Source organism: Podarcis pityusensis (genome assembly GCF_964106645.2).
Source record: "Podarcis pityusensis genome assembly, chromosome: 13".
NCBI lineage: Eukaryota > Metazoa > Chordata > Lepidosauria > Squamata > Lacertidae > Podarcis > Podarcis pityusensis.
In genome coordinates, this window is record NC_138038.1 from 45895189 (window position 1) to 45921141 (window position 25953).

At 44.2% G+C, this 25953-nt stretch overlaps 3 protein-coding genes and 1 long non-coding RNA gene across 5 annotated transcripts; 3 read left to right on the forward strand and 1 right to left on the reverse strand.

Annotated features, from left to right (window-relative positions):
- The first annotated feature begins 592 nt into the window (after nt 1–592).
- Nucleotides 593–3603, forward strand: LOC308461720. The gene is made up of 2 exons (XR_013978947.1): nt 593–924; nt 3183–3603. It is a non-coding gene; the product is annotated as an uncharacterized lncRNA (long non-coding RNA).
- A 3385-nt stretch (nt 3604–6988) lies between these two features.
- On the forward strand, nt 6989–11144 carry LOC308461698 (olfactory receptor 6M1-like). Of its 2 annotated transcripts, none has more exons than XM_080978832.1 (2): nt 6989–7934; nt 9881–11144. In XM_080978832.1, exon 2 carries the CDS (start codon nt 9907–9909, stop codon nt 10903–10905), a length of 999 nt encoding a protein of 332 aa, XP_080834958.1. In that variant the 5' UTR covers nt 6989–7934; nt 9881–9906; the 3' UTR covers nt 10906–11144. The 2 variants fall into 2 exon arrangements, with proteins under 2 accessions (XP_080834958.1, XP_080834957.1); XM_080978831.1 differs by having other exon boundaries at nt 6989–7930.
- A 1956-nt stretch (nt 11145–13100) lies between these two features.
- LOC308461909 (olfactory receptor 6J1-like) lies at nt 13101–14072 on the forward strand (the record flags this gene model as incomplete). Its single annotated transcript, XM_080979079.1, has 1 exon — nt 13101–14072. The coding sequence occupies one exon, from the start codon at nt 13101–13103 to the stop codon at nt 14070–14072; it is 972 nt and encodes a 323-aa protein (XP_080835205.1).
- A 10603-nt stretch (nt 14073–24675) lies between these two features.
- On the reverse strand, nt 24676–25698 carry LOC308461910 (olfactory receptor 6C74-like; the record flags this gene model as incomplete). The annotated part of the gene is made up of 1 exon (XM_080979080.1): nt 24676–25698. The coding sequence occupies one exon, from the start codon at nt 25696–25698 to the stop codon at nt 24676–24678; it is 1023 nt and encodes a 340-aa protein (XP_080835206.1).
- Between the last annotated feature and the right edge of the window lie 255 nt (nt 25699–25953).

The window sequence follows — 25953 nt, forward strand, 5'->3', positions numbered from 1 at the left end:
CTGGTTTTTGAACCAGGAAGGGTGGGGTATAAATAAAATGTTGTTGTTGTTGTTAGGTTAGATTGTGGAAATGTGTTATAGGTGGGGCTGCCTTTGAAGACCGTTTGGAAATGTCCCCTCAGACTTCCATGACATAGGTCATCTCCTAAAAGCAGGGATAGGGAATGTCTGTCCCTGCTGACCTCTCTGTTTGGTCCTTAGAGCAATCCCACGGATGCATCTCTCACTGCCCCCAAGTGGAGTTTCCCCTGGCTGGATTGTGTCCTTGAACTTTGCTTGCCTGGATGAATCTCCAGTTGAGATCCCTGCATTGCAGGGAGTTGGGGCTAGTTGACTTTCAGGGTCCCTTCCAACTCTATGGTTCTATGAGGACAAAAAGAGATGCTTTGAAACCAGCCTCCTAAACCAGAGTAACATTTGCATAATCACCCCGCCTACTTTTGCCTCTGGCACCGCCTGCCATTGGCGTGTGGCCCTTGGAAGGTCACTCAGAAGAGAAGGCGGCCCTCCTGCAGTAAGAAGTTCCCCACTCCTGCTCTTCAGACAAAATAAAAATAAGGATTGTGTTGGTCCGACAAGGGATGGACGGATTCCTCTTCATGCAGACAGCCTGAATTGCACAGCTCCCGAAGAGGTTGGAGTCAAGGCCATACGTCTCAAGATCTCCTTGGCAGCGACCAGCTGAGGTCACAATGGCTCCATCCCCACCACAGCCCTCAGCCCCAGTGGTGGTAGCCACATAGGGGAAAGCCGGAGAAAGGGGAGAAGGGCATCTCCCAGCAAGAGGGGGGTGAGCCCCCTGGAATGGGGAACTGGGCCTCCGGAAGGAAGCTGGAGGCAACAGGCGATGAAGAACCTAAGTCAGAGAAACCAGACAGGGGACGTCAGGGGTTGATGAAGTTCTTTCGGAGAGGCCAATGGGCAGTAAGTATTGGGGTATGGAAGTGGTATTGCAGGGCCATTGGGTCTCAAGAGCCTTCTTTGTGTGTCTCCTCCTTGAGAGGTCTGGAGGGTGGAAACCCGAGAACGAGGCCTTCTCTGCAGTGGCTCCCTGTCTGTGGGATTCTCTCCCCAGAGATGTTCGCCTTCATTATATACCTGTAGGCAGCAGGTAAAAACGTTTCTTTTTAACCAGGCCTTTGTTTGATCTAATTGACATCCTATGCCCTATTTAAATGTGGTGGGGGGTTTTTTTGGGGGGGGCGTGTTATTCAGTTGTTGTTTCTCTTTCGATTATATATTTTGTGGTTTTGTATTTTGATTTTGTTCTTTGAACCACCCTGAGACCTCAAGGCTTAGGGCGGTATATAAATTCAATAATAATAAATAAAAATAATAATAATAATAGCTTCTTAAGCCACATTCTCACCCTAGATCAAGCATGTCCAAAGTGCGTTTTGGGGGCCCATCGGTCGGTTTAATCCGGCCCCTTTGGAGGTTTATTTCCTGGGGTAAAATCTAAAAAAAAACCCTCAACAACTTCAATCCTTAAAAAAGCTCCCTCAGTCATGGGGGGCAAGGGGACATGCTTGACCGATGTGCCTTGGCCCTCCTTTTTCTGTGTGCCCCCGCAGAGCATTTCCTATCAGATGAAGGGTGAGTGCTGAGAAAATCCCCTTAATTCTGATTTCATTTTATTCTTTGCTAGATTTACAAAAAGGGGAAATACCACACACACACCAGTAAATTAATTTTAGAAAGGGGCAAGAAATTTGTGATTGCGGGAGATGCACAGTCGAACATTGGTCTTCTTCACAGAAGGTATGAAGCAACAATACTAATGGTGAATTTAGTATTTTGAATTTTAAACAAAAAGACTTTAAATGAAGATCTTTAACAGAAAATGCATAAACATGAGAAGCATGAGAACATATCATTTAATTTTTGAAGCACATTTGTCAGGAAGACCCAAGTCAAGATTTTTCTTTTTCTTTTCTCTTGCTGCAATTTGTCTGCTTTGAGTTAAACTGAATATCACTAGCAATTTATTGTTAAAGAGAAGGTCAAAGTGCATTTATTGGGCTATCCTATGCACCCATTTACATGAAGGTGACTCCCATTCATGTTGATTATTTCAAGTTAAAAACACCACTTCCTTAACACTCATTGCTCACCTCAATTCTGGAAAAGTGTGTGTGTAAAATGAAATGGAATGGTTTCATTTCAAATTAGGCCAGACTCAATCTAGCATGTAGTTCATTCACCTTCCTTATAACAGCGTAAGTGATTTTGTAACAAACTGAAATGATTGCATTCATACTCTGAAACAATTACAGACACTTTTCAATCAAGACTATGAAAAGAAGAGAAATCACTATGAAACAGTATACCTGAAGAAGGAGTGTCTCCACCCCCATGATTCAGCCTGGACACAAAGGTCCTCCTCCGAGGGTCTTTTGCTGGTTCCCTCACTGTGAGAAGTGAAGTTACAGGGAACCATGCAGAGGGCTTTCTCGGTAGTGGCACCCAAGCTGTGGAACACCCTCCCTTCAGATGTCAAGGAGATAAAGAACTACACAACTTTTAGAATACACCTGAAGGCAGCCCTGTATCGGGAAGTTTTTAACTTTTGATCTTTTATTGCTTTATATATTTTGCTGGAAGCTGCCCAGAGTGGCTGGCGAAACCCAGATGAGTGGGGTATTATTATTATTATTATTATTATTATTATTATTATTATTATCAACAAAGTCAGACCCATCCATGAATGTGGCCTGGCATTAGGCATGTCATACTTTCAAAACCTTTCTTGATATGACTATTATGTATGCATGGATAAGTGTCATTATACAGTTTACCCACTGGATGGCGCTGAACATGGCCCCCATTTGCCTATTTCCATTTAATCACCAGGATTTCAACTCCAAAGGGAAACAAGGATGTCAGATACAGTGGACCCTCCAGATACGAATTAAATTCGTTCCGGGGGTTCGTACCTAAGCTGAAAAGTCCGTAACTGGATGTGCCCCTTCTGCACATGCGTGTGGTGCGATAGAGTGCTTCTGCGCATGTGCACATGGTGAAACCTGGAAGTATACACTTCTGGTTTTGACGCGTTCGCAACCCAAAAGTCACATATCCAGAGCGGTCCACTGTACCTTGCAATTTGCTATTGTTCTTGATTGTCTCTCCCTACTCCGCCTAAAAAAGGGAGGCATTTCACCTCAAACTTTTTGTTCCAGCCCAAAGAAATATCGCTTGCCCCTAGTGAGATATTCTACCAAGACCTGGACCCCATTCGAAAGGAGATGCTGTCTTCCTGGGGACGTAGAGGTGCCCGTCTCCGCCGGGCGGCTCAGAGATCTTGTCCTCCACTGTCCTCTTTAACGTTGTGGGTGGCCGGAGATGGGGGCGAGCGCGAAGAGAACTACAGGTATCACCGCTTGATGGGGAACCTCGTCTCTTCCATGGTGGCAGAAGAAGACTTGCCTCCCCCCACGTGGTATGAGGTCCCAAGAGACGATGCTGTGGGTCCCCCTCCCCCTCCTCCCCTCCGATACCTGGCTAACGGCATGATCATGGCAGAAGGGCATCCCTTGCCCCACCTCAACCTTGACCATGGCACCCAGAGGGGAGAATAAAATGAAACATCTGGTAGAAGCATCTCATGGCGTGCCTTTGTGTCTCCTTATTCCAACCATGGCTATGTCAGTTGTGAAAAACAGAAACACATACAGTGGTACCTTGGGTTACAAACACTGTCTGTATTTTCATCCCTCCCATTGCAAAAATCACCAGATCATGTTTGTTTTACTTTTTGTCTCTGAGAAAGGAGGGGGCTGAGACCATTCTTCCAGACTTCCGTCCCTAGCCTTGTGCCTGTTTTCTTTGATCTGCCTAGAGACTAGATGGCAGTATGAGAGAGCTGACTCTCTTGTACATGTTTGTTGTGTTCTTTTATTTGTTTAATCAGTAGAACTAAAATTAGGTATGCAACAAAACCTCCACAGTTTTGTTTCTGTTTCTCTGCTGCTTTTGAGGTGCTCACAATAGCAAATGCGAATCCACTGCACCAGGACCTGTTCCAGCGGAATACTGTGCTGCTGTTCCTGCGTTCCTGTGATCGGAAAGTTGAAGAAGGTGCTACCGACACCCAGCCCATGCAGGCGCTGAAGATGTGGGCTATATATGGGTGTACGGTCAAACACCTTGGGTTATAAACACTTTGGGTTAAAAACTCCGCTAACCCAGAAGTAGTACCTCAGGTTAAGAACTTGACCTCAGGATGAGAACAGAAATCGTGCAGCAGCAGCAGGAGCAGGCCCCATTAACTAAAGTGGTACCTCAGGTTAAGAACGGTTTCAGCTTAAGAACGGACCTCCGGAATGAATTAAGTTCTTAACCTGAGGTACCACTGTATTGTTAAAGGTTTGGAGGATCAGTCTTGATGATAACCATGGGTCCCTTCTAGGCCTGTGATCTTCTTCCCAGAGAGGTTCAGAATAGGATGCTGAACCAATCTCCAGCCCCATTGGTCAGCCTGAGATCCAGATCCGAGGGCCTTCTGGCAATTCCTTCATTGAGAGAAGTGAGGTTACCAGGAACCAGGTAGAGGGCCTTCTTGGTAGTGGCGCCAGCCCCATGGAACACCCTCCCATCAGCTGTCAAACAGATTAACAACGGACTTTTAGAAGACATTTGAATGCAGCCCTGCATTGGGAAGGTGTTAATGTTTGAGGTTTTATAATTTATTGGAAGTTGCCTAGAGTGGCTTGGGCAAACGAGTCAGATATGTGGCATCATCATCGTCATCATCATCATCATCATCATCATCATCATGTAGGAAGGCTTATTTGTTAGCTAGTGGCCTTAGCTGCTCAGCTAAGTATCCATCATCAACATCTTAAAATTGAGCCCCTTTTTCACCTCACCTGATGATACGCCACTCATTCTAGGATGGAGGAAAATAGGCCAAACGTTAGAGTTGACCTTCATTCCAAGGACACCCAACCCTGGGTAAACACAGTGAGGTGCACACAAATATATGCAATTGAATATACAGTGGTACCTCGGGTTAAGTACTTAATTCATTCCAGAGGTCCGTATTTAACCTGAAACTGTTCTTAACCTGAAGCACTACTTTAGCTAATGGGGCCTCCTGCTGCTGCCACACCGCTGGAGCATGATTTCTGTTCTTATCCTGAAGCAAAGTTCTTAACCTGAGGTAATATTTCTGGGTTAGCGGAGTCTGTAACCTGAAGCGTATGTAACCCAAGGTACCACTGTATTTTGAATATATTTTTAATGAAAGTCAGGGCCAAAGTGTTTTGAAGCAATACATGCCTAACTGCTGTGCATCACGGACAAGCCTACAAGCCCTCACCATATTAGGGGTGGCTTAGGACAGTGGATGCTTATTCTACTAGCAGTTTGTTGGCAGTGATAGAAAGAAACATAAAAGCAATAGGATTATTTCATCAGTAGACAGTGGGAGGGGGAAGCAGGACCATGCTCAGGTGGGACTTTTAAAATCTGTGGAAACTCTTCTTTTTTCCTAAAATAAACTAAGGGGGACTGGGAGAAAAACAAACTCCTTCTAATTAAGGAGAGGATCACCTGTCCAGGGATATTCTTTGACCCAGGGGATCCCTTGCTCTTAATTAGGTCTATGAGCTGCTATCTCCCAGTCCTGTTTCTTTGTTTAAAAGAAGTTCACCACAAAGTTTAATTGGGCAATTTCTTAAGGGAATGAGGATCTTAGACCAAAGTTTTGTAGCTCATTACTGATTATATTCTCAGGTGCAACATCCAGCATAGTTCAAAGGAACATACTACTCTAGTGATTCCAGAAAGGTGGTACATTTCAACTGTAGATAGCATCATGAGGTCAAGCGGAGATTCTGAGCTGAATTTGAGCAACTTTGATTTCCTGGAATCCAACACCATTTACCCCCATTTATAGTCTCAGTCCAGTATACCTGAAGGAGTGTCTCCACCCCCATTGTTCTGCCCAGACACTGAGGTCCAGCTCTGAGGGCCTTCTGGTGGTTCCCTACCTGTGAGAAGTGAGGTTACAGGGAACCAGGCAGAGGGCCTTCTTGGTGGTGGCGCCCGCCCTGTGGATTACCCTCCCATCAGATGTCAAGGAAATAAACAACTCTGACTTTTAGAAGACATCTGAAGGCAGCCCTGTTTAAAGAAGTTTTTAATGTTTGATGTTTTATCGCTATTATTATTATTATTATTATTCTGTTGGGAGCCGCCCAGAGTGGCTGGGGAAACCCAGCCTGATGGGTGGGGTATAAATAATAAAATATTATTATAAATTATTAGACCCCAATGGATACATCAATGCAAGGTGTAAAAGCATTGAATGTTAAATACAATGGACCATAAGGCAGCTTATTGCAAGATGCTGATGTAACACAAAGGACTGTTTTATTGTGTGGAACCAGTGGCACCAGTTTGGCACAAGGGCATCCCCAAATAACTTCATCCCATTAGTGGCAGTCAACCACAATGTCTTTCCTCTTTTTTAAAAACCAAGTTAGTGCATTGCAGAGCAAATCGCTAGACAGTCCATCATGGATATCAATGGCTACGTACCACGATGGCTATGTTCTCCCTCCACTTTTCTAAGTCTTATGCCTCTGAAAATACCACATCCTTTCCTCACATCCTGCGTTCAGGATTCTGGTTGGCCACTGTGAAGAACAGGGTGCTGGACTAAATGAGCCTTTGGCTTGATCTAGCAGGGCTTTTCTTAGTTTCTTGTGTCGTTCTGGCCACCATCTTTATTTCCCAGAGTGCTTTGCCTCTGGTAAAAGGTAAAGGTAAAGGGACCCCTGACCATTAGATCCAGTCGTGGCCAACTCTGGGGTTGCGGCGCTCATCTCGCTTTATTGGCCGAGGGAGCCAGCGTACAGCTTCCGGCTCGTTTGGCTAGCATGACTAAGCTGCTTCTGGCGAACCAGAGCAGCGCACAGAAACTCCGTTTACCTTCCCGGTGGAGCGGTACCTATTTATCTACTTGCACTTTGACGTGCTTTCGAACTGCTAGGTTGCCAGGAGCAGGGACCGAGCAATGGGAGCTCACCCTGTTGTGGGGATTCGAACCACCAACCTTCTGATCAGCAAGTCCTAGGCTCTGTGGTTTAACCCACAGCGCCACCCGCGTCCTCTGGGACTGCATGGAATTCTGTGAAACAGCTATGGAGGACACAGCTCTCTGGAGCTTGGCACTGCAGCCTTCCTAGCTCTGTTACAGAGTTAAAACTTCAGTTCTCAAGCATCTTCAAGCCTACACAAGAAACTGTGCAGCCCACCATGAATATTTTTCCTGGTTTCATACCCTCTTTGTCATTGTATTTACCATGGGCTTAAGCTGGGCAAAGTACTAAGGAAATGCTGGATTCCTAGCCAAACCAAACACCAATCTGATCTTAAAACACGTGATGAAATCCACATTGTCTCTCAATCCAATATACCTCACAGGGGTGTTGTGAATATATAATGCAGTGGGAGGGGGGATAGAACCATGCATTCTTGAAGCTATCCTTGATAGCTATATACAGTATGAAATATTTAATATTTTCATGGAACTGTAGCTTAAGGGCTCTGATCACTTAAATGCAGGGAGCTTCTGCACATTCAAGCAATAAGTTTATCATGTCAACATCTCGGGCCAATGAATCCTAGATTAGCTTTACATACTTCATCTTTTTTCAACAGCCACTTTTCTATTGGGATTTCTGCCCCCGGAGAATTGCTTCCTTTAAACGCTTCTGAAATCAGGGAAACGATCCTCACCAAAGCATTAATACGCTGATTCTAAGCCCCATTCTAATTCTTGTGTCTCTCGTATGCACACAGTTCATCATCATTTTTCTCTTTTGTCAAGACATCACCTTGCTTCTGACCTTGCTCACCCAGCCTCTGTGATGGAAGAGAAAGCAGCTTCCGAGGGGTGATCTTGGCTGTGAGCACTAGGGTAGGTATGTGGAAATGCTATGGTGTCTCTAGTGCAGGGGTGCCGACCTGTTTTTTATGATTTAACCCCAAAGTTGTTGAGCTTTTCTGGGGATTTTTGACCCCAATAAATAAACTGCCACAGGGGCTGCATAAAGGTGCCCCCAAAACAGACTTTGGACATGCCTGCTCTTCTGGTGTGACCCACCCTGGCTGGCGATCAACCCTGGAGTTTATGGGGAATCTTCAAATGACCTGCTCCCACTCAATCCTTTCTTTACAACATGGTAAGAAAACTCTTACCACAGTGATGAATTATTAGAACAATATTGTGAGGCAGAATATTGTGTGGTCCTGTGAGGCAGAATTGTATTTTGGTCTTACAGAGATATATGGTTTATTAAAATGACTAAAAACAATCCTATCTAGCAATAAAAGCAGACTTGTAGAACAATAGACATAATAAAAGGATCAAAATACAGCTAAAATCAACAGAGTTTAAGTGCAAATGCACATAAAATCAGGTTTGGTTTGCACAAATCCAAAGGTTTTCATCAGATGTTGGAACAGTGCGATGAAAGTAGAAGGCGATTGAGCCGGATCCGGCCCCCGGGCCTTAGTTTGCCTACCAATGTGCTAACACATTTACTGGCTCAAAAAAAAAAAGAAAAAAAAAAAGGAGCCACATTTACTTGATCAAAGAGCTCTCCGGGGCTGTACAAATAAAATTGTAGTTTAAACACAGCAAAACAAAAAACAACTCCCCCCCCCCCATTCTACAAAATATATATATATGTGCCCCATGCTGTAGAATACACACCTGTTTGAGGTAAGGGGTTTGAGGTAAGGGATTATAATGGGTAATGTGATATATATTTCATTGGAATGTCGTAATGACATGCCCTCCTAGAAGTGCCTCACATCATCAGTTAGGGGTAATGCCATTGATTTCTCCTTTTTTTAAAAAAAACAAACATTTTTATTTGGTTTTACAAATGCAAAGTTATCCAAACAGAGATTCCTCTGAATCTCAGGACTTCCCCTCATCTCCTCCATGGGGTCCAATTTTAAACATTTAATATTGCATATTCTTTGATACTCCAATTTTTATATCAATCCATAATTATCCATGGTAATTGGTACACAACAAGTGAAATCAAAATCCCGCTAATGTTTCCTTCTGCTTACAGTGGTCTCCTAAATAGTTTATAATTTTTTCCGATTCTTTTGTAAAGTTTTTATCCTCTTGGCTGAGGTAATGCCATTGATTTCAATGGGATGAACATCTGCAGGGGTGTACTTAGAGTCAGAGTGTAAAATATGTACAGTTTGGATTCTGCTCCATCCAAATCATCAGGCTCCCTTGACACTGTTAGTGAGCACACAAAACCAAGCAGAGCATCCTAAGTCTCTTGACGGTAGAACAGATCTTAGTTAGAGAGCTGGGGCTCAGCAAGGGATGGGGCAGAAACCCATTCAATTCACATTTAAAGGTAAACCTGCCCAATGTGCACTTTCTAGAATGAAATGTGATTCGAAGCACAGCCATACTTCTCTGAAATTTGCAACGCAATTCTTCAGCCCAGTAATATGTACCAAAATGCATATACAGTGGTACCTCGGGTTACGTATGCTTCAGGTTACGTACACTTCAGGTTACAGACTCTGCTAACCCAGAAATAGTACCTCGGGTTAAGAACTTTGCTTCAGGATGAAAACAGAAAACGTGCTCCAACGGTGCGGCGGCAGCAGGAGGCCCCATTAGCTAAAGTGGTGCTTCAGGTTAAGAACAGTTTCAGGTTAAGAACAGACCTCCAGAACGAATTAAGTACGTAACCCGAGGTACCACTGTACGAGGGCAAAGTTTCAGGAAACTCAAATTCAATCATTCCTCCTTTAAATGTGAACGCAATCTAATTTCTCCCCCATCCGGAGTTGAATGTCATTTGCGAATTTTGTTTTGCCCCTGCAGAAAAGACCAGAGTTGACTATCCATCCATGCCTTATGCCAATTCTTCAGCTGTGCGGGAGTTCTACCTGGTGGGCTTCCCCACAGAACCTTCCACGCAGTTGCTTCTCTTCTTCCTGGTGTTGACCAACTACCTCATCACACTCTCAGGGAACACGGTCATCATCTGCATCACTCTGTCCGACCATCGCCTGCAGAGCCCCATGTACTTCTTCCTCCGCAATTTCTCCTTTGCAGAAATTTGGTTCACGACGGTGACGGTGCCTAAGCTTTTGGCCGGGTTCCTCTGGGGAAGCCACACCATCTCCTTCGCTGGTTGCATGACTCAATGTTACTTCTACTTTCTCCTCGGGGCTACTGAGTTCTTGCTTTTAGGAGTCATGTCCTTTGACCGCTATCAAGCCGTGTGCAACCCCTTGCGCTACCCAGCACTGATGACCAGGAAGTTCTGCCTTAAGCTGGTCTGTGGGACATGGGTAGCAGCCTTCTTCACTATCCTTGGCCCGCTCATCATGGTCACTGGTCTACCCTATTGTGACTCCAACGTCATCAACCATTTCTTCTGCGACCGCACGCCCTTGGTGAACCTGGCTTGCACCGACACCGAATGGGTGGAGACCATCAACTTGGTTCTGGCTGGGGGGCTCATCCTCGGATCCTTGGTTCTGACTGTCATCTCCTATTGTTTGATCACCCTGGCTGTTCTGAGGATCCCCTCCGTGCAAGGTCGAAGCAAGGCCTTCTCCACTTGCGCCTCCCACATGGTTGTGGTCACCATCGTATACGGCAGCCACATCTTCATGCATGTCCGCACCACACACACCTATACTGAAAGGGTGGACAAAGTGGTGGCTCTTTTGACTAGTGTGGTGGCCCCATCACTCAACCCCTTCATCTACACCCTGCGGAATGAGAAGGTCAAGGAAGCCCTTCTAGATGCTGCAAGGAAGAGAGGACTGTTCCTCAAGGAAGAAGTAAAGGAAAAGACTGGGAAGAACTTTCACAAAATTGTGGCGGGTGAGATGTGAAGCGGCTGGTGTGACCAGATGTAGGTTTGGGGGTCCTGCTACATTTCCACAGGGAAGGACAGGAGCTCCTTCACTGAGTACCTTCAAGGCAATGTTGGACTAATTTCTATTTATGAAACAAGCATATTCTGCTTTCTTCCCCAGAGCAAGATGATTTACTCAATGTAACCCAAGAATCACTTTCAGTTCCATTTATTTGCTTCTACTTCTAGGTTAATAAATACATTTTACATCTCAAATGTCTTAAACTCCATTCAACATTCATATGGTTTCCAGGAGGTCTCCCATCCAGGCACTGACCAGTCCTGGACTTGCTTAGCTTCAACAAAGTTGCTGCACTGTGTACTGTCAGACCCTAGCCCCAGACCATGATTCACACATGTTGAATGGTCCAGATGAGTAGCTGAAAGTTTGAATTGAGTACACTGAGAAGGACTGTCCCCTTGTGGTCAACACACAAAATGAGTGATTTTTTGTGTGTGTCAGGCGCAGTTGCTGATGTACAAGAAATGTTGGCCTGGAATTGCATGTAGCAGGAGAGAGAAAGAAGAAGAATCTCTCAAGGGAAGAATTTGAGGTGGAAGACTGTCATAGATATTCTTGCTAACTTTCACAAAATTACATTTATATTGATTTGAATTAATTTAAAGTTTGCATGCCCAAATCTTGTATGGTGCAAATATAGGCATTCTTTTAAACAGTGCTTTTTAATAGAAAAAAAGTGCTGGTACTGCATACCTTTGAGTATGCACTGAATTCTCACCACATCTAATTCTATTTATCTGGCAAAATATTAGAGACATGATATGAATATTCCTTCACTTGGCTTATGATTCTCAGCAACTCATAAAACTCATCTCGAATGTAAGTTGGAACACTATAATCCCCTGAGTTCTTCTGTGGCTTGGATCTTGATTTGAGCCAGAGAATAACTCATCTTCTTTCTGTCTGACACTGCTGCAAAGCTTTGACCCCCTGCTCCCAGTTTTCCATTTTAAGGAAGTTGCTCCCAGAAGAGCAAGCATCACGACTGAGCAAATGGATAGCTTTAAAAGAGGATTAGACAAACTCATGAAGACTACCAAGGGCTATTCAATATCCACAGTGTCTATGTTCTGCCCCCACCATCAGAGGCAGTATGCACCTGAATACCAGTCACTGGGAATGACAACTTGTGTTGTGTTCACATTCTATTGTGCAGTTATTCCTATGGGTATCTGGCTGGCCACAGTGAGAACACAATTCTTGACTAGATGGGCCTTTGACTTGATGCAACAGGGCTGTGTTCTATTCCAATGCTCCTTTCCACTCAGCATCCTTGTGATGTAAGTTCGGCTGAGATACACATAGTGATTATCCCAAGGTCACCCAGTGCATTTCATAGAAGAAGAACATTTTTTTGAGTCCAAAACTCTCCACCTGAAATTGAACACTCATTCCAACACAGTACATTGGTAAAAGGGAGAATAGGATGATGATGATGATGATGATGATGATGATGATGATGATTTTATTAGAACTGGTTCAAAAGAACTAAATGAAATTCCTGTTTCATCAACTACCACATCAACATTTGTATTAGAGAATTATTCTAACAATATCCCTGGAGTCTCTCTCTCTAGAGCCCCACTAATGACTTCAGACTCTCAATGCATTACTAAATGAGATTCCTTAAACCTGTCCTCTCTCATTTGCACACATTGGGAACAATTCAATTCTAACTACTAATGGGCGGGTTACTGGCTACAGAGCATGGAGGGAGGAAGATTTTTCAGTAGAATTCTTCTTTTAAGAAAACAGGGGCAGTTGAGATCAAAGAGGGTTGAAGAATGGAGTATTTTACAAATCCAGTTTGATAGACAGACAGCAGGTTTCTTGACAGAACACAAAATAACATTGAGTATCTAGAAGCATCTTCCTTGCAACCATGCCTACAAATCCAGTATTGGACATGACTGGATTTTTGCTTGCTACAGTAAGTAAATGTTCATGTTTGTCATAATTGTGTAATCAAATACACAAAAAAGTCATTTAGTAGATTTATATCCCATCCCAAATAAATGCCTAAAAAGTTTGGTGGGAAAGATGAATAAGGATTGTAAAGCACCGCCTGTGTTTTGGGTTCAAAGTTCTGACTCTCACCATTCTACTGTTCCTTCAAGAAAATGTGCTGAGAGTGACGAGGGGAAAGTCTGATGGAGAACCAGAGCGTGTCTGAATTCATCCTGCTGGGCTTCTCCATTGACCGCCACGAAGAGATCCTTCTCGCCCTCTTCTTTTTGGTCCTCTACGTTGTGACCGTGCTGGGCAACATGGTCATCCTCTTTGTGGTGTTGGTGGACAACCGGCTCCACAACCCAATGTACTTCTTCCTTGGCAACTTTGCTGCCCTAGATATCTTCTTCACCTCGGCCATCAGCCCACAGCTGCTGTGGAACCTCTTTTCCAACGACAAGTCCATCTCTTTTGCTGGCTGCATGACCCAATCCTATTTCTACTTCTTTCTGGGCACGGTGGAGTTCATCCTCTTGACCTCCATGTCCTATGACCGATATGCTGCCATTTGCAAACCGCTGCAGTATCATGCCATTATGAACAGCCAGGTGTGCATTCAAATGCTGGTGGGTTCCTGGCTGGGTGGATTCCTCTCGGTCCTCTTTCCCACCATCCTGATCACCAGATTGTCATTCTGTAGGTCCAACGTCATCAATCATTTCTTTTGTGACAGCGGCCCACTGCTGGAACTGTCATGCAGCGATACCAGTTTCATTGAGCTGATGGACTTTTTTCTGTCTGCTGTTGTGATCATATGCTCATTGACTGTGACTCTGTTTTCCTACATGTTCATCATCTCAGCGGTAATGCGCATCTCCTCCTCCACTGGCCGGGCCAAGGCTTTCAACACCTGTGCTTCACACCTGACCATAATCTCCATCTCCTGCAGCATCAGCATCTTCATCTATGTTACACCTTCCCAGAAAGAGACCTTGGAAGTTCACAAAGTGCCTGCCGTTCTCACCACCATCGTCTGCCCCTTTCTGAACCCATTTATCTTCACATTGAAAAATGACACTGTGAAGCAGGCACTGAAAGATGTGTTGAGACAGTACAAGGTGTTGATCACTCAGAAAGCTTGGGGTTCCTTGCAAAAGAAAAGACCCTTTTAAGTAAGTTTAGAGGTGACTCATAGGTGCAAGGGGAAAATGGAAGAACTGAAGCAACATCCAATTGTTTTGTTTAGGAGTAACTGCGTAGTCACTGTGATTAAAGGGAGGAGAGGCAATGACAGATGTAGATAAATTCTCTATTTTATTTGTGTAATTTTTTATTTTTTATGCTTTATTGAAACTTTTCAGCGAGAAAATAAAGTGAATGAATAGAAAAGAAAAACAACAAAAAGAAAAAGAAGAAAACTTGAAATTGTGATAGGATACAAAATATAGGTTTAACAGTAATACTGTATATATACCATTTTTTTGGGGGGGGGGAATTTAAAATTCTCAAATATTATTATTTTAAACCATACACCAATTATTTGAAATTTGACAGCATATAAATGTAGATGGACACTCCATGCCCTAACTTCTGCCAAAGACTGATATTGATCATTGCAGGGGTTTGGACTAGATGAGACTTGGGCCCCTTTCAACTCTTCGAGTCCATGATTGGAAAGATAATACCATGGTCCCCTTTGAACAACGGACCAAAGATATGACAACTCTTGCAATGTATGAATGGATTGCTTTTAGGTGCTGATGGTATATGGATAAATAGAATGGTATTTGGAATTCATTTATTAAAAATATATAATGTCTTTCATACTGTTTGGAAATCTCTATTTCCTTTTAAAAATATCCCCCTCCCCACTTTAAACATGGTGAATCTGTGTGAAATGCAGTACCTAACTCGAGAAAGGTGAACTTGTGGACTAGCTGACATTGCCTGGCATGAATTCTCATCAGTGATGGTCAATAAGGCCTCAGTGGTCAGGGATTGTGGGAGCAACATTTAGAGGGCCACATGTTCCCTGTCCCTGATATGAATAAACTGACTACAATCAGGCTTCTTCTGGGTTAGGGCGCTGAGGAAACATTGAAAAATGACACTGTGAAGCAGGAACTGAAAGATGCGTTGAGGCAATACAAGGTGTTGATTACAGTGGTACCTCGGGTTAAGAACTTAATTCATTCTGGAGGTCCGTTCTTAACCTGAAACTGTTCTTAACCTGAGGTACCACTTTAGCTAATGGGGCCTCCCGCTGCCACTACTGCACAATTTCTGTTCTCATCCTGAAGCAAAGTTCTTAACCCGAGGTACTATTTCTGGGTTAGCGGAGTCTGTAACCTGAAGCGTCTGTAACCTGAAGCATCTGTAACCCAAGGTACCGCTGTTCCCTCCATGGAGGGGAAAAAGGCCCTTTTAAACAAGTTTGCAGGTGACTCAGAGGATCAAGGAGAGAATGAAATGAAACAAAATCCAATTGTTTTGCTTGGGAGTAAGTGTGTAATCACTGTGATTAAAGGGAGGAAAGGCAATAGCAGATGAAGTTAAATTCTCTATTTTTTATTAAACAAAACAAAACACTTTGAACATGATGCATGTGTGAAATGAGGTATATAAATTAAGGAAACTGAACTTCTGGACCTGCTTACATTGCTGGACATGAGCTCTCATCAGTACCAGTCAGTTTGACCTGGTGGTCAGGGATTGCGGGAGCAACATTTAGGGGGCCACCAGTTTTCTATCCCTAACATAAATGAACTGACCATGACTAGGCTTCTTCTGGGTAAGGACACTGCTATAACAACCTAGGTCACCCTGATATTGACTGGTAACAGATTTAGAACATACCAGGTAAAATCCTTTCCCACAAAATACTAAACTTCTGGAGCTCACTGGTGTGACAAGTGGTTTTTAGATTGCTTCAAAAGGATATGGGGGGGTGGGAAATCACAGAACAACCAAAGAGTATTGTTGCTGAGGCAGAGTCCAGGGATGGTGAACCCCAGGCCCAATGACTGACAGCAGCGCTTCATGTCCCTTTCTGGCCCTTAGGACTATTTTCAGGCCACCCCCCAACCAATCCTGCTTCACAACCTTCTTGAGTGTTTCCCCCCAGCTACAATGTATCCCTGAACCCTGATTGATAAAGTCTCTTGCTAAACTGGATGGAGGATGGAGGTGTCTGTGTGTACAGTGGTAAAATTAACATTCATGGCTCCATCCACTTAACACTCTTAGCTGACGCATCGTTGGTATGTGGCCCTGAGATGGTTGCCCAGAATTGCATGTGATCTTTGGGCTGAAAAAGGTCCCCCATCCCTGGACTACTCAGTGTAGGCCACAAGATTATGGGCTACACAGGAAGCTGTCTTATTCTGAGACAGGTCGTTGGTCCATCTAGTTCAGAATTGTCTTCACTGACTGACAGGTGCTCATTGAAGACAACACTGAGCTTGATGGATCAATGTTCTAACACTGATCCATCAAGCCAGTGTAGAGAGCTAGTGTGGTGTAGTGCTTAAGAGCAGTAGACTTGTAATCTGGGGAACCGGGTTTGCGTCTCCGCTCCTCCACCTGCAGCTGCTGGGTGACCTTGGGCTAGTCACACTTCTTTGAAGTCTCTCAGCCCCACTCACCTCACAGAGTGTTTGTTGTGGGGGAGGAAGGGAAAGAAGAATGTTAGCCGCTTTGAGACTCCTTCGGGTAGTGATAAAGCGGGATATCAAATCCAAACTCTTCTTCTTCTAACAGGAATTTTGGTCTGAGGCAGCTGCATATAACTTTGTAGTTTTTGTGTTTTTTTAATCAAGGTCAATACCATATGAAGGCACATGATACCACCACTGAAACTAAGTAGGTCTGTGTCTGGTTAGATGGATTACCACTTGAAAACCATATGCACACACCACCTTGGATTCCATGATGGAAGAAAGGCAGAACGTACGTGTCAGGGGTTCAGGAGCAGAGGCAAGGGCAAGGGAGGAAACAGAGAGCGAGGGAGAGGAGGCAGAAGAAAAGATGAGTGATGACGACGACCCGAGATCTCCGAGTCTTTCCAGTGAATCAGAAGATTCACAGAAAGGAGCACCAGTGGCCAGGGCAAGGGGGGAGCCTAGGGGGACACCCCAGGAAGATAGAGCCAGAGGGGACTCAGAGGGGAGCAGTTGGAAATCAGGACCAGCGTCACCGCCAGAGAGCAGGGAAGAGGAAGGGCGCCAGGGATCAAGCGCTGGCAGCTCACAACAGGGGGGAGGGCACGAGTCAGGAGTGGCCACACCTCCATCGGGGAGCGAAGAAACGGTCAGACGGAAGGTGGAAGGTTGGGCGCGCGTGCCAAGTTCAAATGCACAGGAAGGTGGCGCAGTAGGCAGCCCGGAAAGGGAGCCAGGTCCTAAAGCCCGCCGAAAGGAGGGAGAAGAGTCAGGGGGGTCAGCGTCAGAGGAATCCCGGAAGGAAGAGACCCCGGGGGGCAGAGGGACCCAGAGAAGAACAGTCAGGCGGAAAAGGTGGAGCAAGGCTAGGATATTAAGTTGGTGTACAAGGGGCGGAGACTCAGATGGAGCTTCGCCGATCTAACCATGAGACGTAGAGTTGCACGCAGCAGCTTGAGAATGGAAACTGTAACTCAATAAAGACTTTTATTTAATGATCGCTGGCTAGCGTGATCCTCTGTGAGCTAGGATCTGGAAGCAGCTCTGACAGTACGCATAAGAAAGGAAATAATAAAATTCAAAATTTTTGTTATGTATAGACACAGTGCGGGAACTACGTAGATGCAAGCCTTGGCATGATGACTGGAAAATATACAAATTTGCTAAAAAGGATAGAAATACAGGAAGCTGCCTTTCACCAAGTCAGATCCTTGGTCCTTCTGGCTCAGTATTGCCCACAGTGATTGGCAAAAGATTCCCAAAGCTTCAGAAAGAGGTTTTCTCCTTGCTCCAATGCAACCACAACTCTAACACCAGCCCTGTCAGGAGATCCCAAGGGGCAAAACCTGGGACCTTCAGTGTGCACTGTATGTGCCCTACCACTGAACTTCTGTCCTGAAGTCTCATTAAATTCAGTGGTAGATGTGCTTCACCTTGTAGGGTGACAAATAATGGAATCCCTTAGCTTCCTGTTAACAAGTAAGCCTTGCCTTGGAATGTTCTTCTGATTGCATCCCTAGAGAAGATGAATAGAATCATCTTAGGAAAGTGAACACACAACGGATTGAGATAGTAGGCTGCAGAAGGGGAGGACGGATGAGATTTTGGGTGAGAAGAAGCTTCAGATTTTTCTGTAGAGTACAAATTGAACATTGACTTCTTGTTCAACTTGTGGACTCACCTCACTTCCCATTTTTCCTTTAAATACTTTTGGAATAATGTCTCTCCTGTCAGTAAGTGGGCCTTTTTCTGTCTCATTCCCTTTCCTTCCAATCCATTCTGCCTACACATTTGCTATCAATCAACTCCACAGAAACAGCATTTGTATAAAACTATTTTAGGAGGAAAACACCCCTACATGTTGTGATCTCTTATTGAAGAGGATGTTCATTTAAGCTCTCAAAAATTCATGCTTAAAACACTGGTAAGCAGGGAAAGTGCGGACTGACCGTTTCATGCTGTCTCAGTTGTTTCCCTGGAATAACAATATTGCCATTTCTATATGCTTCCAAAATGGATTAAGCTAATGGTAGATTAAGCTAATACTACATGAAGTGTTTTGTGGGAAGTGTGACACTTCAGCCACAAGGGCTGAAGACCAAATGACCTTTGAGGTTCCTTCCTTTCAATGCAGTGATTCAGCAAAGTCATTTCGAACTCAGGGGGACTTACCGGTACTTCTGAGTCTTACGAATGTGCTGTTAGACAATTAAAAAGAGGATAGATGGTCATTCACCACTAGATGGATACAGCAAAGAAGAAGAGCACCTAGGGTCTCTCATTAAATGAAATGGAACTAAAAGGAACATCAGACTGCATCTTGTTCATATGCTAAAGTGAGTATTTTTACACAGCCGTTTTTCACTGTTTCAGGCAAGTTGCCTTCCATTTATATTGTAGGATGAGGCTAGTCTTTCTTGTGTGAATAATCTGGAGGGTTTTACTAAACCAAAAAAAGTGTACAAAAATGTTGATAATGGGAGAAAATGTGCACAAAAGGGGTATTACTTTGTTTTCAGGACAAATCAGAAGTCACTTTGTAAAGTTTGGATTATATGCCACAGTCCCCTCCTCCTATTGTCCTCTCTAAGCCTCTTGGGTCAATTGTCTTACAGTTTCAAAACCACAATCAGTGAACAAATGCTGTAGATCAGTAGGGGTGACATAGGTCTGAAATTCCCCGGATGTATATGGAATATTGTAGTTGGTAGCGGTGTCTGGGTGGAAATCGGCAGAAATATCTGGCAAAATCTGGACGTATAGCAACCCATGTCAACAGTGTCATTTTTGCTGATTTCCCATAAAAATGGCTCAACAACTTTTCTGTCTGGATTTTCATTTTTAAAAATTTAAAATATGGCAACCCTAAAATAAGGTTGATCAGGAGCTACTGGGAGTTGTGTAGCTGATTTGCAGTAGACCAGAAAGGGTTTCAAACTCCCAATCATTGGGCATTGAGAGCAACAAAATTGCTTCTTCTGCTGAATTGGACTGCGGAAATGAAGAAAGCTAACCAAGAGAGTACTTCTCAGTTTAGCTCAGTTCCACTCAGAGGCACCAAGGTCTCTCAGTCTATTTGGAAGTCTTTTCCACCTGGTTCTGCTTGGTAGATCTTAGGATTATAGTTCATCATCATCCAAAATAGATCTGACAAGTCAGAAATCTGCACACCCCTGCTGTAGATCATCAGGTTGTGGTTGTATATGGGGGATGAGGAGGGAGGAAGAAGAAGTACAGTTTTCAATGCTGATATACAATCCTTAAAACTGTATTTGAAATTTAGGCAGCCGAATCTGTATATGATTCCATGGGCTCCCAGATTTCATTAGAAACTTTTAGGCAGATGCTGGACGACAGCCTTTCAGGAATGGTGTAGCAACACATAGCCTACATCAGCAGGCAGTTGGTCTACATGATTTCTGATGTCCCTTCCAACTCTTTGAAACTCAAACCTGCGCTAGAAATTAATTCTATTGCATGCCAATTTATGGAGGCAAATTCTCTTTGTGTTTGTTTGTTTGTTTGTTTTTGTGTGTGTTTTGTTTTGCAAGATTAGAGATGGGAAACCACACCGGATATGAAGACTTCATCCTGATAGGTTTTCTGATGCAACGTGAAGCAGAGATTCTGTTGGCAACAGTTCTCATAGCTGTGTACATCTTGACACTGTTGGGTAACATGGTCGTTCTGTTCATTACCTCCACCAACAGCAGCCTCCATACACCCATGTACTTCTTCCTTGGCAACCTCTCCATCCTGGACCTTGCTTTTTCGACTGTGACTGTTCCGAGCTTGCTAAGGGGCCTTCTTTCTGGAGCCAAGACCATTTCTTTTGCTAGCTGCATGGCCCAATCCTACTTCTATTTCTTTTTGGCCACAGTAGAGTACTTCCTCTTGACGTCCATGTCCTATGACCGTTACGTGGCCATATGCAACCCATTACGTTACCCCATCATTATGAATGGCCAGGTTTGTGTCCAATTGGTATTGGTCTGCTGGCTGGGTGGGTTCATCTCTGTCCTCTATCCAACCATCATGATCACCAGGTTCTCCTATTGCAAGTCCCATGTCATCGACCACTTCTTCTGCGACAGTGAGCCTCTGCTGAAACTATCCTGTACCGATACAGGCTTGATACAGATAATCACTTTTCTGCTGTCAACAATGGTCATCCTCTGCTCCTTGGTTCTAACTCTCATCTCCTATGCGTACATTGTCTCCACCATTTTGGCCATACCCACTGACACTGGGAGGAAGAAGGCCTTCAACACATGTGCCTCTCATCTCACCTTGTTCCTAATGGCTGTAAGCATCTCCATCTTACTGTATGTGATCCCATCTAAGAAATCTGCTTTGGGGGCTCGCAAGGTTCCGGCATTACTGAGTAGCATAGTCAACCCATTCCTGAGTCCTTTCGTGTATACACTGAGAAATGATTTGGTCAAGGGCATCTTGCAAGGGATTTTTGGACAGGGCAAAGCTTCGGAGACTCAGAAGCTTCGGAAGCTGCTCATGAATCATGCTTAATTTTGTGGGCAAAGCATTGACTTCAATACGTAGCTGGAACTTTCCAGTGACTCTCATGTTCAATTCCTCAAAAATCTGTTTTCAGCTACACTCTTTCAATGTAAGCTCTTGTTCGCTCGTGAGACGATCACCAGAAACTTTGTATGATAGAAAGAATTGTGGTGATTTTACCTGCACTTATACCTTACGGTTGAACTAAATGTACTGTAGTGGACCATGTCGTCATTCTCTGAGATGAAGAGGGAACTATCTAGTCCTAAGACAGGTGCATTTTGTTTATCAGGGGTGAGCTACCTCAGGCTTGGGAGACAAATGTGGTTCTCCTGGCCTCTCTTTTTGATTTTCAGGACTTTCCCCAAACCACACACTATGTATGAGTGGAACATATAATTGAACTATGATAATGCCTTTTCAGTAGCCAGATTTAGAAGGTGGAGGAGATTTTTAACTGCTGTTATTTTCAGACAGTTGAGAGTCAGAAACTTTGCCTGATCTACTACAAATCAACCAGAGTTTTAACGGTAGCTATTCTAATATACCTTCTGCCCATCCCTGGAATTTAATACTATTTATTGATCCATATAATGAATCAACATTAGAATGCACACAGAGAGGAATGCATTTCCTAGACGTTGCAGCTAAGTGCTGCCCTCCTGCTTTGTAAAGTAGCACACACACGCATGGTTTCAGCAATAAATATAGCCTGGTTGAAGGATAATTGATATTGGCATGTAGTTTAAAGTAGATTTGTGTGTTGAAGGGGTTAGAGGGGTTAGGAACACGGGTGGCGCTGTGGGTAAAACCTCAGCACCTAGGGCTGGCCGATCGCATGGTCGGCAGTTCGAATCCCCGCGGCGGGGTGAGCTCCCATCTTTCGGTCCCAGCTCCTGCCCACCTAGCAGTTTGAAAGCACCCCTAAGTGCAAGTAGATAAATAGGCACCGCTTTATAGCAGGAAGGTAAACGGCGTTTCCGTGTGCTGCGCTGGTGCTGGCTCGCCAGAGCAGCTTCGTCATGCTGGCCACATGACCCGGAAGTGTCTCCGGAAAGCGCTGGCCCCCGGCCTCTTAAGTGAGATGGGCGCACAACCCTAGAGTTGGACATGACTGGCCCGTACGGGCAGGGGTACCTTTACCTTTAAGTATAGGGAGACTTGCGATCATATCCCTACTCAGCCATAAGTTAATGAAGTGATTTGTGGATTTCTGCTTGACTCCTTGGAGTAAAAGGAGAATAAAGTAAATTAATGAAATGAAATGAAAAATCAAATACACCTGAAATACATTTTTGTTCAAGTGCTTGGAATATATTGTGAATTGCACCCAGAAAACTGGTTTTTCCAGCAGTTTGTTGAAACTACTTATTTGGTTGGTAGTACAAACTATTTATTTGGCTGGTAGTACTCAAACCAAAGGCTCCAAGTTACAAGAAAGGAGATTCTAACTAAACACCAGGCGGAACTTTCTGAGGGTAAGAGCTGTCCTACAGTGAAATGGACTCCCTTGGAAGGTTGTGGACTCTCCTTCCTTGAAGGTTCTATCAAGAACTGTACTTGCAGGAAAACATGGTTGCTGACACAGCCATTGACTGCATCCAGACTCTGCCTATCTTGGAAGAGTTAGATGTCCTTCCTCCCCCTGATGAACTGAAGAACACCATCAACTCCCAGGATAAGACAGAATCCCAACAGAAGTGTTGAAGGCCTGCCTCAACTCTTCCCTCAGGGTGCACCTCCACACCTTTTCTTGCAACACTGGGAAACAGGATCCATGTCACAAGATATGCGTGACCCCATGTCAGGGGCTGGACTGAGGAGGAATGGTTGGGGCCAACCCCCTTACTCCTGAACCTTCCTGAGAACAGGAGGACAGTATAGATTTAGAACAGTATTTAGTAAAACACTGCAGAGGGTAGAAGCTGGGAAATATTGGAAGAGGAACAGCAGGAAGAAGAAGCACCAGGAGAGAGACAGCTGACAGACTCAGTGACCTTGGAAAGCATACCTGACCCCCCTCCCAGGACCAGGCGTGCATTGAAGGTAGTAGAACAGAAAGCTCAGAGGCAGAAAGCTCAGATTAGCCAATGCAGGGGTGATGTAGAATAGGGAAGACACATGGGGGGTGGGACTTTATTTGCAGCAACACCATTATTAGGGAAAGCTGCATTCCTTCGTCACTCTCTGTGAATTATTGAATAAATTGCTTGGTAAGAACTATCATTTCTCTGATTCTTGGCTGACAACGCAGCCTGACACCGCAGCACCATCAGTCATGATTAAAAACATAGCTTTTTAAAGTGCCCCATTCTTTAACTTGGTAATTTTAGAACAATTGGAAAGTAATCCCGTAAGATTCAAGGAAAGAACTCACTATGAGTTTTGTTGATTTTAAAAAGCAACCTCCCTCCAGTTTTATTTGTTTTTACCAAATTTATTAATCAGCAAAGGCAAAAGAGATAACTAGATTGACATATCCAAATAAATACAAAATAGCAAGGGATCCAACACAAACAAATTCAAAGAGGTGCAAATTTCAAAGAATGGCCATGTTTTGGTTCTCACGTTATTTCAGAAAGTGTGAATTAGGTTGGCTCATCTTGAAATGTGAACTGAAAAACTCTTTCCCCATCACTAATTCTGATGAGCAGATACGATATCTGTTCAGAAAAAGCTCCCAGTACATACTGATAATGTGTAGAGAAGACCTGATTCTTCCAAAGATTACTACAGAAAATATCCAAAACTGATAAATGTGAGGACTTCCATTAGTATATAGAGACCCTTATATAACAGCTCTCAAACAGGCTCATCCCTCACTTCCTGGGTTAGGAAAGGAGACTGGTTGTTAAACCACCCCAGAAGGGAAATAGGGGTCTCCTAATGTCAGGCTTCAAGGAATTGGCTTCCTCCTTGCTTGGCAGTAGATAAGCAAAACAAAGAGAGCAGAGTCTTCTTACCAGTTTGAATTCCTATAATAATCACAGCGAGGGATAACAAACGTCTCCCTCTAAGAATGGCAGTGCTTCCAATTAAGGCTACCCCTCCATTCCTCCCAATCCATATCACCCCTACTTCTGGTAACCTGAGCTTGTAGTCGCTGTACTTTCTGTTCAGCAACTTTCTCAGCTCTCCTAGAATGTGTGTGGGGGGGGGAGGGGGATGCTATCCAACAACTGTGAATCTGTTAACCCTCTCTCTTCCAGTGTTTCTTCTCCAAGCTGCTCTTCATCCATTTCCCCAGCTTTTCCCTTCTGAACTATGCCCCTCTGCAAACCACTGTTCTACATCTATACTATCCTCCTGCTCCTGGGGAGATTCAGGGTCAGGGGGAGGCGGTGGCTCCCACCATGCCTCCTCATTGTAGCCCTCCTCAACACGGTCCCTGACACCTAGCAACTCTAAGAACCCTTAATAAACTACAGTTCCTGGGATACTTTGAGGGGAAGCCATGGGAGTTTAAAGAGGCGCAACACTGCTTTAAATGCATGGTGTGAATGTGACCCATTCCACAAAACAGAATTTAATGGAAATGGTTGCCTATTGCAGCTGGCACCCAAAGGTTCCTGATTTTGATGCCAAATCCTACCCCAAATCAACTTGAAGTCTTACAAAATCTACCAACAAATTGCCTAGTTGTTCCTCTCAAGGCATCCTGGACCTGTCTATTCCTAAGGCAATATATGAAAGGGACGAGAAGAGGGGCCACCACAGTGTTCAGAAGAGCCACCCCTTTGTTGAAAATTACTTCATTGGCGCCTTTTGGTTTTATGTACATGAAAATGCAACTGCCGTAGCCGAGAGAGACCACGATGCTGTGAGAAGCGCAAGTGGAGAAAGCCTTTTGCCTCCCTGCTGTTGATGGGATGCGCATGATGGTGGAAATAATATTGATGTAGGATACAATGTTTATAGCCAAGGTCCCGAGGAGAGAAAGAACAGCAATGAGGAGAACCATGAGTTCCAGAAGACTTGTATCTGTGCATGCCAGTTTAATCAGAGGCCCAATGTCACAGAAAAAATGGTCCATGGCATTTGGACCACAAAAGGGCATTTGAAATAATGTAATTGCTGGAGCCATGATAAGCAAAAATCCCCCAGCCCAAGAGCAGAACACCATCAATGAGCAGGTTCGGCCATTCATTATGGTTGAGTAGTGAAGAGGGTTGCGGATAGCCACATATCTGTCAATGGACATGACCGCCAGCAGAGCAAACTCTGTGGTTCCCACAACCAGGAATAGATACACCTGTGTGAAACAACCAGGTAGGGAGATAGTCCGCTGGCCATTGGCCATGTTGGTCAAAGCTTTTGGAAGGACGGTGCTGGTGAAACCAATGTCCACAATTGCAAGATGTCGGAGGAAGAAATACATTGGGGTGTAGAGCTGGTTATTCACCAGCGTGATCAGAATAATCACTGTGTTTCCCAATATGGTCAAAAAATACGTGGTGGAGAGCAGGAGAAAGATCAAGATTTCAAGCCAGCATTTGTCACTGAAGCCCAGGAGTATGAATTCACTCACAACAGTGTTGTTCCTCATTTCTGGGCACTTCTCTGAAAACAAAGTGAAGGAAAATGAGTCAATAAGGCTGGCCTCTCCAAAAGCAGAAGTCATTTAGTGTTGATTCACTCCCATTAAATCAATACAGTAATTCCTCATATATTTAAGAATGGACTTGCTGAAACCAATCAAGGTCTCTATGTGTCAGGGACTGGCTGGATGAGGAAGAGTTTGGATTTGATATCCCGCCTTTCACTCCCCCTTCAGGAGTCTCAAAGCGGCTAACAATCTCCTTTCCCTTCCTTCACCACAACAAACACTCTGTGAGGTGAGTGGGGATGAGAGACTTCAAAGAAGTGTGACTGGCCC

Coding starts and splice junctions, on each gene's coding strand:
- LOC308461698 (XM_080978832.1), top strand. CDS start 9,907: ATGCCTTATGCCAATTCTTCAGCTGTGCGGGAGTTCTACCTGGTGGGC.